The 19,822-nt window shown below is 41.7% G+C and overlaps 1 protein-coding gene across 2 annotated transcripts in view; it reads left to right on the top strand.

The window, feature by feature from the left end:
* LOC147120231 (glutaminase kidney isoform, mitochondrial-like) overlaps window positions 1-16,131 on the top strand; it is a 103,699-nt gene extending 87,568 nt beyond the window's left edge. The window contains exons 15-19 of one of the 2 annotated variants that reach the window (XM_085985854.1): window positions 3,821-3,882; window positions 9,343-9,419; window positions 9,514-9,577; window positions 13,397-13,544; window positions 14,412-16,130. In XM_085985854.1, the coding sequence (XP_085841980.1) occupies window positions 3,821-3,882; window positions 9,343-9,419; window positions 9,514-9,577; window positions 13,397-13,544; window positions 14,412-14,420 (360 nt within the window). In that variant the 3' untranslated portion in view covers window positions 14,421-16,130. Of the gene's footprint in view, window positions 1-3,820; window positions 3,883-9,342; window positions 9,420-9,513; window positions 9,578-13,396 lie in introns of both variants that reach the window. The other variant, XM_085985855.1, reaches the window with a different exon arrangement.
* Window positions 16,132-19,822: the final 3,691 nt, after the last annotated feature.

The following is a 19,822-nucleotide window of genomic DNA, read 5'->3' as shown; positions in this document are numbered from 1 at the left end:
TAAATGCAAATGTAGACTGGCATATTGCACTAATTTATTCAAGGAAATTTATGATGAGTATTCTCTGATTTTATATTATGTCATTTTCAGCCTATTCACAAAAATGCCTCCTTTAAAAGCATCAGTCACTGAGGCTTCGGAGTGTTACTATGAAGTAAGAAGGTCTATAGACCAAGTAAAATGGGACATAAATGGTTGAGCTATTCCTTGATCATTTTCAAGGATAATTCCTATATCACTTGGGGTGCAAAGAAAACTCTAATCCCCTGCACTGAAGACTTTGCCAGCGGCAAACCCACTGAGTAAAACTTCACAAACTGGCTTCTGACTAAAAGCTGAATTTAAAGGGGCACTCACCTCAGGCACTTAGGTTTTAGGTTATTAGGACCTGTGTGCTGTTGCGAGTAGTGCATTTTCAAGCCAGTTCTGAGGTTCCAGTTTGCTTGTTTTATTTCCCCCTCCCCAGTCCCCTCCACCCACTCTCCTACCCTCATTAAGCACTCACTGCTTATCATGGATGCTGATTTTGTATCACTCCTTTTAATGGACAAACAGTCTGAGAAAGAGTAGCAGCAGCAGCCTGAAGAGCCAGGACAAGCAGCAGCTGGGCCAGTTAGAAGACAGCAGGTGAAGGGGTGGGCTGCTCGTAGGAGGCATGACTGAGCCCGCAGGGTCTATAAGAGGAACAGCGCAGGATGAGGCTATGCATTGTTGCTGACTTATGCAGCCTGTAGCAGGAGGACCTGCTTTGCCAGTGGATGTCAGTCACCGCCGTCCTTAACCTTTTTTGCCACAGGCTTCTTCCGGGCTGCCACAGATTTGAGTTGCACAAATTGGCTGGATGGTTCTGACTTAGACCTGGGAATGCTTAGATGTGTCTTAAAGAAACATAATTAATATGCAACTGGAGAGACAGAAAGGAAAGACTGGGCGAGAATGACTGAGGCACAATTGTGCCTCAGAGTGGAGATCACTGAAAGGGAACTAAAATAAGTGGGCAGAGGTTTGGAGAGCAAGCAAAAGTAATTTAGTGGAATGAGAAGTGTTTAGGGTTCAATATGTAGTATTTTCTTACTAATGGGCAAAATATTCTAGCTTCATTTTTTCTGTACATGATCTATGTTCATGTATGTTAATCAGTATAACCAACCAACGACGCAATGAAATAAGAGGGCATTTTGTTTGAAAATTATGTAGTCTGACTATACGTGAATATTTTGATGGTACGTAGAAGAGAAACAGAAAAATATGTTTAAAGAATAAATAAGAGTTGGGGGAGTAATTTTTATTCAAAGTACTTGCCTTTTTTTTTCGTAAAAACACTCTTGCCAGATATTTCTTCTGTTAACAAAAATAAGAAATGTCACTCTTCCTGCTGGCATTTATGCTCTTGACCAGGGTGTCTCTCCCTCCCTGATGAGTACTCTGGTGACATGAATTATGGGCAGGCCCACCATTTCAAACATGAGGCGAGGCGTCAAACCAGCCTGAGCGCTGTTCTGGATTGGACGATCCTGCGAAACCATAGTACAGGTTGGGAATGCAAATAATCTGTCTGTGCTGTGATTTCCTGGAGTCGGGTGGCTCCAGAGCAGACCTCCGTCCAGTTTGAAGTCTCGCCTTTGTGCAGTTTGCAAAGAAACCTCTCCAGGATACACATTGATGCTTCCTATAATTGACAGCCCTGGAGTGGCCTAACTGGGAGGATTACCCTATTCAAGATCTCCAAGGCAGTAATACAATTGACATTTTTATTTTAAATAAAATGTGAGGAAAGGCTTTTGTTCAAAGTATTCCTGTTGAATAGTTTCCTTCCCCTTCAATTTATTAGGTTGTGCATTCATTCATAAAATTAATCCTGTACAATGAAGAGAGGAGGAAAAAATGTGTGCCATATCTTTAATTTCACTTTTTTCTTGAGACATTCATAACCCTGTTCCTGTTTCCATAACTGGATGGATCACATGGTATGCTGATGAAGGTTTTACTTGAACTCATTTGCAGAAATGTATTCATAGGTTAAACTGTTACAGATATTTGAACTGATTCCGTACCAGCTTGAGGTCAGCACGAAGATGTATAATCGCAAATCAATTTCATTAATTTTGCTACCATTGTTTCTTCTTAAACTCCAAAGCTGCAGCCATTGCTGTCAGAACATCCATATCTGTCAATGCCAAGCAATGCTATTGTGGCAGCATTCCACAGATTTTTTACGATCACGTTAGTCTGTTTTTATGACACTGTAATAGATCAAGGTTCACAGCACATTCCTAGCATCCACCGGGATGCTCATATACATCAGTACTGACTGAACTGATTGACTTTCTGTTCTCTGTTAAAGCTGTCCATTTATTTCAGTTTCTTATGGTTTAGTTTTGTTATATAATATAATGATATTTGACAAAAAATGGCCAGTAAGCTATAAATTTGGGGGTGGGGGGCAAGGTGGTGAGAGGGGAGGATCCACACCACGTCAAAGTGTGAGGAAAAAGACCGGCATGACCTATGGGCAGGGTGGGGACAGTTACACAGATAAGAGATTTCTGTACACGAATCCTTGCAACATAAGAAATAAAACCAGTGAATTAGAAACGCAAATTCAACTTAAAGGGTATGATGTAATAACCATTACTGACACCTGGCTACAACTTGAGCATGATTGGGAGCTAAATATTCCAGGCTGTAGGATCTTTAGAAAGGAAATTGGGAAAGGAGGGGGAGTAGCAATATTGATAAAAGGCACAAATACCACAATAGAAAGAAGGGATTTCAGTAAGAGTGACTGGGCAGTGGAAACAGTATGGGTAGAGTTAAGGGACAGCAAAAGATGCAAGACTCTGGTAGAAGTTGCCTACAGATCTTCTGATAGAAATGAAGTAATGGGGGGGGGGGGGTGATGTATAAATATGGAGATCAGGGAAGCATGTAGCAAAAAAAAAAATGTTGTTTAATGGGAACTTTTTATTTTCTCAGACTGGGAGAAGAACAGCAGCTGAAGTAGTAAAGGCAGTGAATTTCTACAACTCGTGTTTTAAAACAGACAAAGGAATTGGCCATACTGGATTTAGTGATGAGTAACAAATCAGAATTAGTTAACAATCTGGCGATAAGGGAGCATCTTGCAAATAGTGATCATAATACAGTAAACTCTTGTTTAAACGGCACTTAATCATCCGGAATACTTTAATAACCGGCAAAATAGATAACCGGTAATCTTGCCGAATCCATCCAGCACTCGTTTTGCCAAGTCCGAGTCTCCCGCAGTGGCTGAGTTAGTGGTTTTTATTTTTGTTTGTGTTAAAAATGGCCTACCTCTCTGTTATCCAGAATTTTTCATCAACTGGCACCATCCTGGTCCCATAGGTGCCAGATAAGAAAGAGTTTACTGTATAATTGAATTTGATATGTTTGAGAGGGAGAAGGGAGAGTCACAAACCCAGGTTTTAAACTTCAGTAAGACAAACTTCAAAGGGATGAGAAATAAATTGACAGCAGTAAATGGAGTTGAGGTACAGATCAGCCATGATCTCATTGAATAGCGGAACAATCTTGAGGGGCTGAATGATTTACTCCTGGCCCTATGTTCTTAGATCCTCAAAGTTTAAAAAAAATGTTTGGGAGAAACTGACTATGGGATATTTGGTTACTTTTTTCCCCCATAGTCTTTAATGCTTTTAATTATGTCCTATTCATAACTTGTGGAAGTAACACAAGTTATGAATATGACATAATTGATTGAGTTCTAAAATACAGAATAAATGTTCAAATTGAATATAACCCAAATCTGCCTTTTTTGTGTTCTTCTAAACCTTTTTAGGTAAAGTCAGTGATCAACCTTCTCTTTGCTGCATATACAGGAGATGTGTCTGCACTCAGAAGGTAAGATTTTCCCTGGAAGTCATTGCGTCGCAAGTGTTTAGCCAAGTGGAGATGGCACCCAGTGTAGTGTATGTAACTGTTCTACCTTTAAGAGAACTATTGTATGTAACCGTCCCCCTTTAAGAGAACTATTTTAGGTGTGGCACTATTTGATCTTGGCTGCTGTATACTGTAATACCGACGGTGACCACACCGGTATATAAGTGCTGTGTCAGGATTTATTGGGCAGATTCGCCCTGACCTTCGAATAGTAAAGTCCTGTTAAAGTTACTCTTGTAGTCTGTGTATTAATTCAACATAATACCCACAGTCTTTACACCCAGTGTATGCAGATATTTTCATAGAATAATCTGGGTATTGGTGTGCTTTTGTCTGTTTGATATAGGCAAAGATCCCAGATGTTTTCACTACCAATAATAGACAGGAAATCTGCAGACAATGGAAAAAATTCACACGTTCCATCTACAGCTAGTGGATTCTACACATGCCCAGCTTTCCCTGTGTGCATGGCAATTCTCAGCTGGGAATTTATGTAAAGAGCAGAAAAAGATTTTAAGAAATTACTGACAGTGTTATCGTTACCCTTATCACATTAATGTTGTACAAGAGCTATTACAAAACCCAATCTTTCATGATGCTAATCTTTGCATAGATCACTAAATGATGTAACCACTAAGCAGCAGAACCGGAACTGCATTAAGTACTTTGGTCCACTGATTTTAGTGGATTAAAAGGAATTATAGGAAAGATTGAGTTTCATTTCCCGCAACAATAAATGCTAGCTCTAAATATCTGCAATATTGTCTGCCTATTAAGGTCACATATTATGAGAGAAAATTTATGCTGTGAATTTGGATGCCATTTTATGTGTTGTGGCTTTTGTCCAAGAGGATACGTTTGGGTTTAAAGAGCTGTTAATGTGCTAAGCCATTGTAAACCTTGCCATCTCCAGGATTTTCTTTCCAAAATATGTCATTTGTCAAAGTCTTGATTTATTGGTGCATTCAATTTAAAACAAAAAATGGCTCATAACTGATAAATGAAAATGCTCGTTGTGGATCACGAATACTGTCATTTCCAGCTACTGTACTAGTTTTCTGCAGTATCTTTTTATCACTTAATGCTGGATTATACTGTGCTGAATGTACAAAAGCTGCTGACATCTAACAGCAATAGAAAGGGACTGCACCTCTTTTGGAATTGCTGCATATAGTGCAAATAGGTATTTTGATGACTAGTTTCTTCAAGGCTTCCTTTTAAGCTCAGTATTTGACCAGTAGTTCAGTATTTCTTAAATGGAGGTTTTCGAGTCTCAAAAAACAGGCATCACAGATACATCAGGGAGGAATACAATCCAAGTTGTCACCACACCAACCTTTTTTTTAAATTAAAGAACACAACAAGCACACACTACGACTGATCCCATATAAATCTAATTCTAATGCGAGAGACTTAGCCATGTCCTTTGCCGTTTAGACTGCTGCATACAGACATGGGCTGTGGTCTATTTCCTGCGATAAAGCAAGCAGTCTTGCCTCAAACACTGCAGTATTATATTGTAGGAGGATGTGGATCAGGTGTACAATACGGATGGCAATCTCAGTTTTTAATTTTTTTAAATTTTTTATTCATTGATGGGATGTGGGCGTCGCTGGCTGGCTAGGCCTGCATTTAGTGCCCATCCCTAATTGCCCTTGAGAAGATGGTGGTGAGCCGCCGCCTTGAACCGCTGCAGTCCATATGGTGTAGGTACACCCACAATGCTGGGTGTACCTACACCATATGGGAGTTCCAGGATTTTGGCCCAGCGACAGTGAAGGAACGGCGATACAGGTCCAAGTCAGGATGGTGTGTGGCTTGGAGGGGAACTTGTAGGTGGTGATGTTCCCATGTGTCTGCTGCCCTTGTCCTTCTAAGTGGTAGAGGTCGCGGGTTTGGAAGGTGCTGTTGAAGGAGCTTTGGCGAGTTGCTGCAGTGCATCTTGTAGATGGTACACACTGCAGCCACAGTGCGCCGGTGGTGGAGGGAGCGAATGTTGAAGGTGGATGGAGTGCCAATCAAGCGGGCTGCTTTATCCTGAATGGTGTCGAGCTTCTTGAGTGTTGTTGGAGCTGCACTCATCCAGGCAAGTGGAGAGTATTCCATCACACTCCTGACTTGTGCCTTGTAGATGGTGGAAAGGCTTTGGGGAGTCAGGAGGTGAGACACTCGCCGCAGAATTCCCAGTCTCTGGCCTGCTCTTGTAGCCACAGTATTTATATGGCTGGTCCAGTTCAGTTTCTGATCAATGGTAACCCCCAGGATGTTGATAGTGGGGGATTCAGCGATGGTAATGCCATTGAATGTCAAGGGGAGATGGTTAGAGTCTCGCTTGTTGGAGATGGTCATTGCCTGGCACTTGTGTGGTGCGAATGTTACTTGTACTTGTCAGCCCAAGTCTGAATGTTGTCCAGGTCTTGCTGCATATGGACACGGACTGCGTCAGTATCTGACGAGTCTCGAATGGTGCTGAACAGTGTGCAATCATCAGCGAACATCCCCACTTCTGACCTTATGATGGAGGGAAGGTCATTGATGAAACAGCTGAAGATGGTTGGGCCTAGGACACTGCCCTGAGGAACTCCTGCAGTGATGTCATGTGATTGAGATGAATGACCTCCAACAACCACTGCCAACTTCCTTTGTACTAGGTATGATTCCAACCAATGGAGAGTTTTCCCCTTGATTCCCATTGACTTCAGTTTTGCTAGGGCTCCTTGATGCCACACTCGATCAAATGCTGCCTTGATGTCAAGGGCAGTCACTCACCTCACTTCTTGAGTTCAGCTCTTTTGTCCATGTTTGGACCAAGGCTGTAAATAGGTCAGGAGCTGAGTGGCCCTGGCGGAACCCAAACTGGGCATCAGTTAGCAGGTTATTGCTAAGTAAGTGCCGCTTGATAGCACTGTCGACGACACCTTCCATCACTTTGCTGATTGAGAGTAGACTGATGGGGCTGTAATTGGCCGGGTTGGATTTGTCCTGCTTTTTGCAGACAGGACATACCTGGGCAATTTTCCACATTGCCGGGTAGTTGCCAGTGTTGTAGCTGTACTGGAACAGTTTGGCTAGTGGCGCAGCTAGTTCTGGAGCACAAGTCTTCAGTACTATTGCCGGAATGTTGTCAGGGCCCATAGCCTTTGCAGTATCCAGTGTCTTCAGCCGTTTCTTGACATCACGTGGAGTGAATTGAATGGGCTGAAGACTGGCATCTGTGATGCTGGGGACCTCAGGAGGAGGCTGAGATGGATCATCCACTCGGCACTTCTGGCTGAAGATAGTTGCAAATGCTTCAGCCTTGTCTTTTGCACTCACGTGCTGGGCTCCACCATCATTGAGGATGGGGATATTTTTGGAGCCGCCTCCTCCTGTTAACTGTTTAATTGTCCAACACCACTCACGACTGGATGTGGCAGGACTGCAGAGCTTTGATTTGATCCGATGGTTGTGCGATCGCTTAGCTCTGTCTATCGCATGTTGCTTCTGTTGTTTGGCATGCAAGTAGTCCTGTGTTGCAGCCTCACCAGGTTGACACCTCATTTTTCGGTATGCCTGGTGCTGTTCCCGGCATGCTCTTCTGCACTCTTCGTTAAACCAGGGTTGACCTCCCGGCTTGATGGTAATGGTAGAGTGAGGGATATGCCGGGCCATGAGGTTACAGATTGTGGTTGAATACAATTCTGCTGCTGCTGATGGCCCACAGCGTCTCATGGATGCCCAGTTTTGAGTTGCCAGATCTGTTCGAAATCTGTCCCATTTAGCACGGTGGTAGAGCCACACAACACGATGGAGGGTATCCTCAACATGAAGACGGGACTTCGTCTCCACAAGGACTGTGCGGTGGTCACTTCCACCAATGCTGTCATGGACAGATGCATCTGCAACAGGTAGATTGGTGAGGACGAGATCAAGTAGGTTTTTCCCTCTTGTTGGTTCCCTCACCACCTGTCGCAGACCCAGTCTGGCAGCTATGTCCTTTAGGACTCAGCCAGCTCGGTCAGTTGTGGTGCTACCGAACCACTCTTGGTGATGGACATTGAAGTCCCCCACCCAGAGGACATTTTGTGCCCTTGCTGCTACTCAGTGCTTCTTCCAATTGGTGTTCAACATGAAGGAGTACTGATTCATCAGCTGAGGGAGGGTGGTAGGTGGTAATTAGCAGGAGGTTTCCTTGCCCATGTTTGACTTGATGCCATGAGACCTCATGGTGTCCTGAGTCAATGTTTTGGGTCTTCTGAAACTGACCGTAGTATTTTAACAATTGGCCTACTTTGCTGTAGTTTAGATTCTTCAAAAAAAAAAATTAGAGACACAAACTTAGCGGAGAAGCTTGAACTCTCTTTGTACTTCCGTATGACAGCCCTGCTACTCTGTGTCTATGGGCTTGTATTCAGAGACTGAGCCTGTCTACTCTGTGTCTGTGGGCTTGTATTCAGAGACTGAGCTCACCTACTCTGTCTGTGGGCTTGTATTCAGAGACTGCGGCCCGCCTACACACTCTGGGTTTGTATTAATTCAATTTTTTTATTTGCCATATGTAACCAGTACAAGTACAATGGAATGCTTACTCCCCGTAGGGACACGTCAGCTATTTTTACAGCGCCGTGTTCAGAAAGTCAATTCTTTGGCATCCAGTGGGAGCACGATGTCCCTCAGCCGCTCCGTCGCCCTCGTCACCGCGGCCTCCTCCTCACTGTTGCCAGCTCGGCTCCACGTGTGGTGGCCTGCTTCTCCTGCTCACCCTCTGGCCACCATTCCCGGCTCCCCTCCTCCCAGTCGGACTGCGAGTCGTCGTGGCTGCTGCTGCGTCCCGATGCGCTGCCTCCGCCCGACTCGCCGAACACATTCTCTGGTCGCCGCGGCCTCCACCTCACCGTCGCCGGCTCCACGGTCCGATGTGTCTGTGGGCTTGTATTCAGAGACTGCGGCCCACCTACTCTGTGGACTTGTATTCAGAGACTGTCAGTCTCTGAATAGTGTGTGTTTATAAAAAAGATACTTAATTAAAAACAATTTTTTTTTTTTTTTAGTACATGGATTTGCTTTATGGTAGATTAGACTGTTAAAGTAGCCTAAACAAAAAACTAGTGACTATCTCTGTCTCATAATGACTTTGACATTAACTTGGTTTTATTAGCTATTTCACACTAACCAAGCTAAAACAATTATAATTGCACAATTACACCTTAAATAGATGGTCACATGGAAAAGTGACCAGGACCTGAAAAACGAGAAGGGATTTATGTCCTGCATATTTTAACATCTAGTTACACATGAAATCTATTAAATATTAAATCTTAAAATTTAAAATATCTAGTGGATTATTTTATAAGAGTATATAAATGAAAAGACTTTTGAATGTAAAATTACCTTAGACCTCTTAAGAAATTGTGAAAAACAGTTGCCTTTCTTTTCTTCCAGATTTGCTTTGTCTGCCATGGACATGGAGCAGAGGGACTATGACTCACGAACAGCACTGCATGTAGCAGCTGCTGAAGGTAAGATTTAACTTGTGGAGATGGCTCTTTCATCATCGTGAGGAAAGCACTTGTTTTATAGTTCAGAATGTAACAGCTGTATTTTGATTTGTAGGTCACGTGGAGGTGGTTCACTTTTTGTTAGAAGCGTGCAAAGTAAATCCATTCCCTAAAGACAGGTGAGTTGGTCATAATCTAACTATTTAATTTTAATCAGCCTGCTCAATCCTGCATACTCTTCAGAAAAAGCTGAGTAAAAGGGGGAAATTGTGCAAAGATTGGCCTGCAGATTAGGTCTCACTAATTTGATAATGTCTATTACATCAGATTACATAGGATATACAGCACAGAAACAGACCATTCGGCCCATCCAGTCCATGCTGGTATTTATACTCCACTCGAGCCTCCTCCCGTCTTTCCTCATCTCACTCTATCAGCGTAACCCTCTTCTCTTCTTCCTCATATGCTTGTCTAGCCTCCCCTTAAATACATCTATACTATTCGCTTCAGCCACTCCCTGTGGTAGCGAGTTCTACATTCTCACCACTCTTTGGGTAAAGAAGTTTCTACTGAATTCCCTATTGGATTTCTTGGTGACTATCTTATATTGATAGCTTCTAGTTTTGCTCTTCCCCACAATTGGAAACATTCTGTCTGTATCTACTCTATCAAAACCTTCATAATTTTAAAGACCTCTATTAGGTCACCCCTCAGCCTTCTCTTTTCAAGAGAAAAGAGAGCCAGCCTGTTCATCCTTTCCTGATAGGTATACCCTCGCATTTCCGGTATCATCCTTATAAATCTTTTTTGCACCCTCTCCAATGCCTCTCTGTCCTTTTTATAATATGGGGACCAGAACTGTACGCAGTACTCCAAGTGTGGTCTAACCAAGGTTCGATACAAGTTTAACATAACTTCTCTACTTTTCAATTCTATCCCTCTAGAATAAACCTTAGTGCTTGGTTTGCTTTTTTATGGCCTTAACCTGTGTCATTACTTTGCAATTTGTGTATTTGTACTCGGAGATCCCTTTGCTCTTCTACCCCATTTAGATTCTTATTTTCCAAGTAATATATGACTTCCTTATTTTTCTTGCCAAAATATACCTCACATTTATCTATGTTGAAACTCATTTGCCAATTATATGTCCATTCTGCAAGTTTATTAATTCTTGTATTTTGTTGCAGTCCTCCTCAGTATTGACTATCCCCCACCCCACCCCCAACTTGGTGTCATCTGCAAATTTAGAAATTGTGTTTTTGATTCCAAAGTCTAAATCTTTTATATAAATTGTGAACAACAGTGGTCTCAGCACTGATCCTTGTGGGACCCCACTTTCCACCTTCTGCCACTGTGAATAGCTACCCTTTACTCCTACTCTCTGCTTTCTGTCTTGAAGCCAGCTAGCTATCTATTCTGCTACTTGTCCCCTGACTCAGCAGTCTCTGACCTTATTCATTAGTCTATTATGTGGTACCTTATCGAAGGCCTTTTGGAAATCTAGATAAATTACATCATCTACATTACCCGTGTCTACTCTCTCTGTTACCTCTTCAAAGAAATCAATGAGATTGGTCAAGCAAGACTTTCCCTTTTGAAATCCATGCTGACTATTCATTATTATTTTTGGTTTCTAAATGTTCTTCTATTTTTTCCTTTAGTAGGGATTCCATGAGTTTTCCTACCACTGATGTTAAGCTGACTGGTCTTTCGTTCCCTGGACATGTTCTATCTCCCTTCTTAAATATAGGTATTACGTTAGCTATCCGCCAGTCCTCTGACATTACACCTTTTTCTAGCAAATTATTAAATACTTAAATATAGGTATTATATTATGTTAGTTATCTGCCAGTCCTCTGACACTACACCATATTCTAACAAATTATTAAATATGTGTAATAATGCTTCTGCTATCTCTTCCCTAGATTCTTTTAAAATGCGTGGATGTAATCTGTACGGACCAGGGGTGTTATCCTCTGAGTTTGATTGGTTTGTTTAATATTTCTCTTATTTTAAATGTGGTTATATCATTTCTAATCTCATCTTCCGATGTCATGTCCACCTGAACTGTGTCCCTGGTAAATACTGAAGCAAAGTAATTATTTAATATTTCTGCCATTTTCCTATTGCTGCCTGTGATTTTATCTTGACCATCCCTTAGTGGTCCATATTTCCTATCCCAATTTTCCTTTTTTTATTCATGTGCCTGTAGAATAATTTATTTTGTTTTATGTTCCTTGATAATTTAATTTCATAGTTCCTCTTTGCCTTCCTCATTGTTCTCTTTGACTTCTCTCCTAATCTCTTTGTATTTTCCCTTCTCATGCTTTCCCCTGCTGTCCATGTACTTGGTGTATGCCTCTTTCCTTACCCTCAATTTTTCCCTTATGTCTTTATTCATCCATGGTGTCTCATTAGTGTTTAGTTTATTCTTGATTTTGAGAGGAATATATTTTTCCTAGACTTTGTTGAGCACCGTTTTAAATGTTTCCCATTGCTATTCTACGTCATTATTTGCCAATATTGTTCTTAATTTTATTTTCCCAAGTTCGATTCTCAACCCCTCAAAATCAGGTTTTCTCCAATCTATTACCCTGGTTTTCATCATACTTCTGTCCTTCTCAATTATTATGTTAAAGCGTATTATATTATGGTCACTATTGCCTAGATGTTCTCTTACGTATACTACTCTTATCTGCTCTGGTTCATTCCCCGTTACTAGATCCAGTAGTGAATCCTCCCTTGTTGGGATTCTTGCATATTGGGTTAGAAAGGAGTCCTGTACACATTGTAGGACCTCCATTCACTCATACCCTTTACCTGCCTCTTCTAGCCAATTAATATCAGGGTAGTTGAAATCCCCCATCTTTATTTTACTATTTTTTACTCAATTCCCTAATTTGTTTACATATTTCATCCTCCACCTCCCTTCCACTATTAGGTGGTCTGTAGACTACCCCTATTAGTGTGATTGATCCTTTATTATCTTTTATCTCTAACCACATGGATTCTATTTCTGTCTTGTTGATAGCTGCGTCACTTTTTCTACTGCCATTATGCTATCTCTAATAAGTACAGCTACTCCACCTCCCATTTTTGCCTCTCTATCTTTTCTAAATATGTTGTACCCTGCAATGTTTAATTCCCAGTCCTGATTTTTCTGTAGTCATGTCTCAGTAATCCCTACTATATCTCGTTCCTCGCAATGTGTTATTGCCTGCAGTTCTCCGGTTTTATTATGGACACTGTGCATTGCTGTAGAGACAGTTCAACTCATTGTTAATGGCAGTTCCTCTCACTTTATTTTTAACCATCTTTTTACACTCCTGTTCTATAATTCTATTTATTCCCTGGCCATCTATGTCCTCCCTTAGTTTCCCTATGCTCTCCTTTCCTGTTTCGTTTATATTTAGGCTGGTTTCATTTCTTGTAGATCCCTTATTACGAATGCTTCTAAATTTCCCCTCACCTGGCCCCTCCCTTTTTTAGTTTAAAGTCATATCTACATCCCTAGATATTCGATTTGCCAGGACTCTGGTCCTAGCCCAGTTTAAGTGGAGCCAGTCCCAAGGAACAGCTCCCTCTTTCCCTCAATGATGAAACACTAGTAGCAATGATGTCTGCTATAATTAAAATATATCTTTTCTTCAATGCATTCAACTGTTAGGCATTTTTTTAAAACAAAAGAAAAATAACTATTTTCCAAGTGTTTGTAAAACTTTTAAAGGCAATATGGCGCAAAAATCCTGAGTGATTTTTAGAACAATCATTGCGATATGCAGCTCAACCCTAAATGTTGTAAAAGGTGAAGACAGATAATAAATGCTTTTTCATTCTCTAAGGTAGACTTTTGGGAAGAGGTGTTGAGGATGACCTTGCTGGGTGTAAATCAAGAAATACTTACTGTGATTGCCTATGAGTAATTTGTTCCTTCAGGCTGTTCACCTGGAATGTCTTGTTTAATTGATTCTGTAATTGTAGTTTTTAATGATTTTTAGGTGGGGCAACACACCAGTGGATGAGGCAATTCACTTCGGTCACCATGATATCGTAACAATCCTTCAGGATTACCAGAACCACTATATGCCCACAGAGGACTCAAACAATGGAAAAGAGAAACACTCCAAGGAAAACCTAGACAGCATGGTATAGTTCTTCTCTGTCCAACTGTAATTTTGTTCTGAATTACCAAAACCAAACTGAAGTTTGAGTGATGTTTGTAAAATAGTGTTGTATTTTTGGCAAGCAATTACTCTGGTGTTTTAGACTTGGAGCTTTTTGATGTAGTCTAAGAAAATAATAGGCCTGGGCAAAATAAAAAAGATTACCAGTATTCAGTTTGGGGCCGGAGGCCTGACTCTGGAGTTTGATATAATGCACTGAGTTCTATGTGCATTATAAAAAAGGCAGGACAATCTCAGCACAACTTTAGGGTTCTGTATGGCTTCCAAGTGATATAAAATTGCCATGGAGTCATGAATGATGTGAATAGTGGAAATCGATTTAAATCAGTCGGGTACCTGGCCCATAAACACTGGAAAATGTCCAGCTTTAGAAAACTTATTAAGGAAATTATAGCTATTGTGGTCTGTAAGTAACCTATTGGAAACATTCCTGTAAAATGTGAATGAATATTATTGTGTCCAGTATTAGAATTTTGTCACGATGTTTTACAAATAGAGAATATTTTTCCTGCCCCTTTTGAAGAGACTTGTTCCAACTGTGTAAAAGTGAATTCACAAGTAAAGGTTCATATTTGTTTACCAGTATCTGCTAAAACAGGTCCAATTTTAGTATCATGACTGAGAACTAAGTCCAGCCTCTTCTAGGTAAGGGTTACCTAAATGTTAGCCCTGTGTTGCCTGTGGTATACTGATTATAGCTTTGACATTTTCCCATTTATATTTTTGTTAACTTTTTTTTAGTTTTTTCTTTCTCGACATTTAAAAAAAATATTGTTTCATTGAGTACTGTGCTTTATGTTTTACTATTTATTCTTTTTCCTACCTCAAGGTCCACTAAACAGAAGAGTCTTCATGTTTCATTACTGTAAATGTTTGTAAGTAAATGTCTCAAAGGAATGCAAATGATTCAGTGACAAAAATATTGCACCATTTATCAGGTTCACACAATACTTTTTCAGAGATATGAACACTTTCAAGGTTTTGCCTAAATTATTGGCAAGTTTAGAGTGAATATTATTGGAAAACCACTGACAGATACATCGATAGTTATTATTCGGCACCTATGAGTAGGTTTGTAATCAAAATCTTGTTATTTATTTTTAATTTAAGTTTTGGTTCAAGCCATGTTAATTTATTGGGATGATGATTTAGGTCAGTGGCATTTTTGAATATTTTTACTAATGTAAGATCTTGATTTTTGTCCCATGTTGGAGTTGGTCCAATAGCTTGTAGTAATTTATTTGAAAACTTTAGACTGAAAAAGATTACTGTACCTCAGAATCAAAAGCGGTTAAAATGTACAGAAACATAGTCCCTTGGTATTACTGTTTTCAGGACGAGCAAATTAGGTTGCTATTTGTAATGATTAGGGTTTTTGAATACTCTATGCTGTTTAATTCATCAGGTAATGTTAATTGTTCTCTGCGATTTGAAAGCACAATGTTACACTCTACATGTGATAAAGGTATAAGCTAAGTTGGTCAGTTCAGCACATGGTAATGATTTTGTGGAACTGCAGTTAGCTATTTTATGTTTTCCATGAAAGTCTCTATGATACAGTACTTTAAAACATAAAGCATAGAATGGGAAAAGGCACTTTCAGCCCACTAAGCCTGCTTCTTCCACAGACTGCGTGCAGTGTGCCTGATCATGGATTCCGCCTGATCATGGATTCCACCCGACCATTTAATCTTCTGAAGCAACACTAGAATGGTTTCCATCCTTATTTCCATTAGGGAACTTGGCTTGATTTGTCTTCTATTGAGGAACCTTGATGAAGGGTACGGCTCGCAATGCAGGATGCCACTAGAACCATATATTTGACCATTGAAATTTCCTAAGTGAAAATATATTTGACTTCCAAATATTCCTGAGTTACTGACCATTTTGCATTGTTAAGAGTTCAAAAAAGTTTTCTGGTGCCGTCTTTTGCACGAATCATTTGTATTCTTGTGGGATGCCAGTTTAATACTAGCATTTGATGCATAGTGTGTGCGCTAAAAGACATGAACTGCCGAAGCTTGCTTGATGCACTTGTCTGTGTATGTGCATGCTTAGGATCTTATGAGAAAGTTTCTAGCATTTCAGCATAGTTTTGTTGGTTTGAATTTTTTTTAAAATATACACTTTTATCCACTGCTGTAATTGCAGTGTAGGAGTTGCTGCCCTGCAGTAATTATCTTTTCAGTAATTGTACATGTCACTGGTATAGCTGTCAAAACAGCCTGCTCATTCTTTAGTTTTGCTCAGTGTCAGGGGCAGGACTGGCTGCTGCTTATATTTAAACCAGTGTGCAGTCTGTGGCTGTAATTGTATTTTTCAATATTGTGACATGTATGCCTTTCCAGGCATGGCAGATTGATGGTGTTGAATGTACTTGCTAACAGCAATCTCTTTTTCAGCGTGTTGCTCCATATTTTCAATCTGAAATGTTACTTTTGAAGTGTTGCTGGCAATGCAAGGTATCTATCTAAAAGATAGAGCAAATCAGGTGTGTTAAATACACAATAAATAAGATTCAGAAAAAAATTGTATTGCTTATTATTTCATGTATATATTCACAAAACCAGCTCAAACTGCCAAGCTGATTTGAAAAAAAGTATTTTCAAAAAGGACACATTTTTCCATAATCATTTGTTTGCCAGTTACTGCTAATGGCTTTCCTGGGTAGTGTTGCAAGTTACAATCTGGAGTGCATTCTTTAGTAGAACTTCTTAATGGAGATTTTTTTAAAAAAAAACACACAACTCTCATCCTCAGCTTCTCCTCAAAGCAATGACTCACTCTGCTAGATGGTTCCACAGGTGCCTCTAATATCTTGCTCATGTTTTACATTTGTGAACCTAGACCGTGTCACCGGGTTATTCTTGTTATGTCCGTGTATCTTAATGTTGTGTCCTTCAATAATCAGATTGCAGGGAACGATTCAACAGGTGTTTACTGAATGACGGTTACTCTAGAACTAAATTTACAGATCACTACTCAGGGTTTATATACAGGTGTGGTCACTGCCAGTACTACAGTATACAGGAGCTGTAAAAAGTAGTGTTCTCCCTTAAGGTGTATATATACATTACATACATTACAATTCCTCCCCTTTTAGATTAACAGTACCATAATACTCATTTAAAAATTAACAATATACAATGTTATATGAAAATAGTCCATTCATATATTCAGTCTCTGGGGAGGCTTCCTGATTCTTTCTGGATAACGCCTTTCCCGAGTGTCTCGCTCTTGGTGCGGAGGTGATTAGCGCACCCTGTCGTCAGTTGATTCATCAGCTTCCAATGCTATTGTTTCTGAGGTAGATGCGACCTGTACGTCGGGTTCCTCACCAGGTACGTATGGCCGAGACATGGGGTTGACTCGTTCCTGTGACTCTAGGATCTGGTCAGCATAGCGTCTCACAATGTTCTCCCCAACTTCCAGTGTGTACATTAGTGGCCCCTGCCGTGTGCATATCGTTCCTGGTTGCCATTTCACTGTTCGGTAGTCGCGGGCCAAGACTGGTTGCCCTACATTGAAGCTCCTTCTCGGCTTCTCATTGATGGGCTGGAATTGCTTACTCTCAACATCTCTTCGTACATTTGGTCTGAGCAAATCCAGACGAGATCTCAACCTTCGGTTAAAGAACATCATGGCCGGGGCCTGGTTGGTGACTGCATGTGTCCACCTTATGCTGCAGTGGAATGTCGTCATCGCACATGGCCGTTACTGCTTTTTTAAAGGTTTGTACGAACCTCTCAGCCAATCCATTTGTGGCTGGATGATACGGGGCGGATGCGTAATGTCTTACCCCATTCCTTTTCATAAATCTTCGAAACTCTTCCGACACAAACTGTGGTCCGTTATCAGAGCAAATATGCTCTGGCAAGCCGTTCCTGGCAAAAATGGTCCGTAGGACTGCAATAGTTTTCTCCGTGGTGGTGGAGGACATTTTGATCACCTCAGGCCATTTCGAGTGCGCATCCACGGCTATTAAAAACATTGAGTCCATGAATGGACCAGCAAAATCAATATGCACCTGTTGCCATGGAGATGAAGCCCACTCCCATGGGTGTAGAGGGGCATGTGGTGGTGCATTTTGGACCTTCTGGCATCCTGAGCAGCTCTTTGTCAGGTCCTCGATTTGCTGATCGATCCCCGGCCACCACACAAGCCCTAGCAAGGCTTTTCATTTTCACCCTTCCCAGATGACCTTCGTGAAGCTCATTGAGCACTCTCTCCCTTAACTTGGGTGGAATTACCACTCGGGATCCACACATCAAGGTCCCCTGGCATACTGACAGCTGTTCTCTTCTGGATGAGAATGCTGGCAACAGTGAGTCGCCATGTGTTGGCCATCCCTTCACCTCAAGTCATATACCCGAGACAGTGTCGGGTCATTTCGGGTCTCCTCTATACCAGTGTTAGTTACTGGCAAGCATTCAATTATAGTCGAATTAAATATTTCGACAGGATCCACTGCTGGTGCTTCCTCCGCAGTAGGCAGTGGCAGGCGTGATAGCCCATCAGCGTTTCCATGCTGTTTTGTGCCCTTATATTCGATTTCATATTGGTGCACCCCTAGAAAAAGGGACCATCTTTGTAGCCGTTGCGCAGTCATCACTGGAACGCCCTTCTTTGGATTAAAGATGGAGACAAGTGGTTGGTGGTCAGGCTGCAAGGTGAACTTCTGCCTGTGCAGATAGTGATTGAACTTTTTCACTCCCCACATTAGGCTGAGGGCCTCCCTGTCAATCTGGGCGTAGTTACGCTCGGCTGAGGTTAGTGACCGAGACGCAAAGGCTACTGGCCTCTCCGAGCCGTCCGGGAATTTGTGCGACAGCACCGCTCCAATGCCATAGGGTGATGCATCACACGCCAACTGAATTGGTAGTGCTGGGTTGAAATGAGCCAACACCTCTTTTGATGTGATCAATGCTTTGCTCTTCTGGAAAGCTCGTTTACATTCGTCACTCCACTTCCATGGTACCCCCGTTTGCAGTAGGGTGTTCAGTGGGTGTAGTACGGTAGACAAATTCGGCAAGAACTTATGGTAGTAGTTCACCAGCCCGAGGAACGACCTCAGTTGTGACAAATTTTCCGGTGCTGGAGCCTTGACTACTGCCTCAATCTTTTCAGGGGACTTATGTAACCCCTCTTTATCAATAACGTGGCCACAATACGAGATCTGCTTCTGGGAAAACTCGCATTTGTGGCGATTAGCTCGGCGCCCATATTCCTTCAATCTAGTGAGCACCTGCTCCAAGTTGGCGAGGTGATCACTCATTTTCGCCCGTGACCAGGATGTTGTCCAAATAACACTGGGTCCCTGGAATCCCTTGCAGGACTTGTTCCATTGCCCTTTGCCAAATAGCCGGAGCTGATGCTACCCTGAACACCAGCCGGTTGTATTGGTAGAGACCTTTTACGAGTGTTGATCGTGAGGTACTGTTTTGAGGCGGCTTCTACCTCCATTTGCAGGTACGCCTGGGCCAGATCAATCTTAGTGAAGCGTTTCCCTCCAGATAGCGAGGCGAAAATATCTTCAATCTGCGGAAGCGGATATTGTACCGTGTGAAGGACTGGGTTCACTGTCACCTTAAAATCCCCACAGATGCGAACCTTCTTTGGTTCCCCAGGCGTGTTACTCAACGACCTCTTCATTACAGGAACGATGGGTGTAGCCCACTTGCTCCAGTCCACTTTGGACAGTACTCCTGAACGTTCCAAACCTTCCAGCTCTGCTTCGACAGCTGGGCGGATCGCATAAGGTACCGGTCTGGCCTAAAAAAAAAAAAAAAAAAACACCTTTGGGCTTGCATTTTCCTCTATTTTGATCGTCGCTGTTATGCCTTTTAGTGTTCCGAGTCCCTGCTGGAACACTTCTTGTGCGTCAGTTAGCATTTTTGACAGTCCAGGTGTGATGTCGTCATCCTTTTTGGCATCTACAGTCAGTGCTTGTATGGAATGCCAATCTAGCTGTATCTTCCGGATCCATTCACGTCCTAGTAGTGGTGGTCCTCCATCTGGCAATACATATAGGTCCATTTTTGGTGTTTCCTTGCCATTATATATAACGTTCACCCTTATTTTTCCTTTGGGGTAGACTTTTTCCCCTGTGTACATCTTCAAGACAATCTTTGTATCTCAAGGGTATATGTGAGAATAGCCGCTTGTAGTCCCTTCGGTTTATGACTGTTAGGGCTGATCCTGTGTCCAATTCCATTTTCACTTGGACTCCTGCTATCTTGA

This window comes from Somniosus microcephalus, chromosome 4 (genome assembly GCF_052327205.1).
Source record: "Somniosus microcephalus isolate GS21.2 chromosome 4, FLI_Smic_1.0, whole genome shotgun sequence".
NCBI lineage: Eukaryota > Metazoa > Chordata > Chondrichthyes > Squaliformes > Somniosidae > Somniosus > Somniosus microcephalus.
This window is presented reverse-complemented; position numbering and strand designations above follow the sequence as displayed.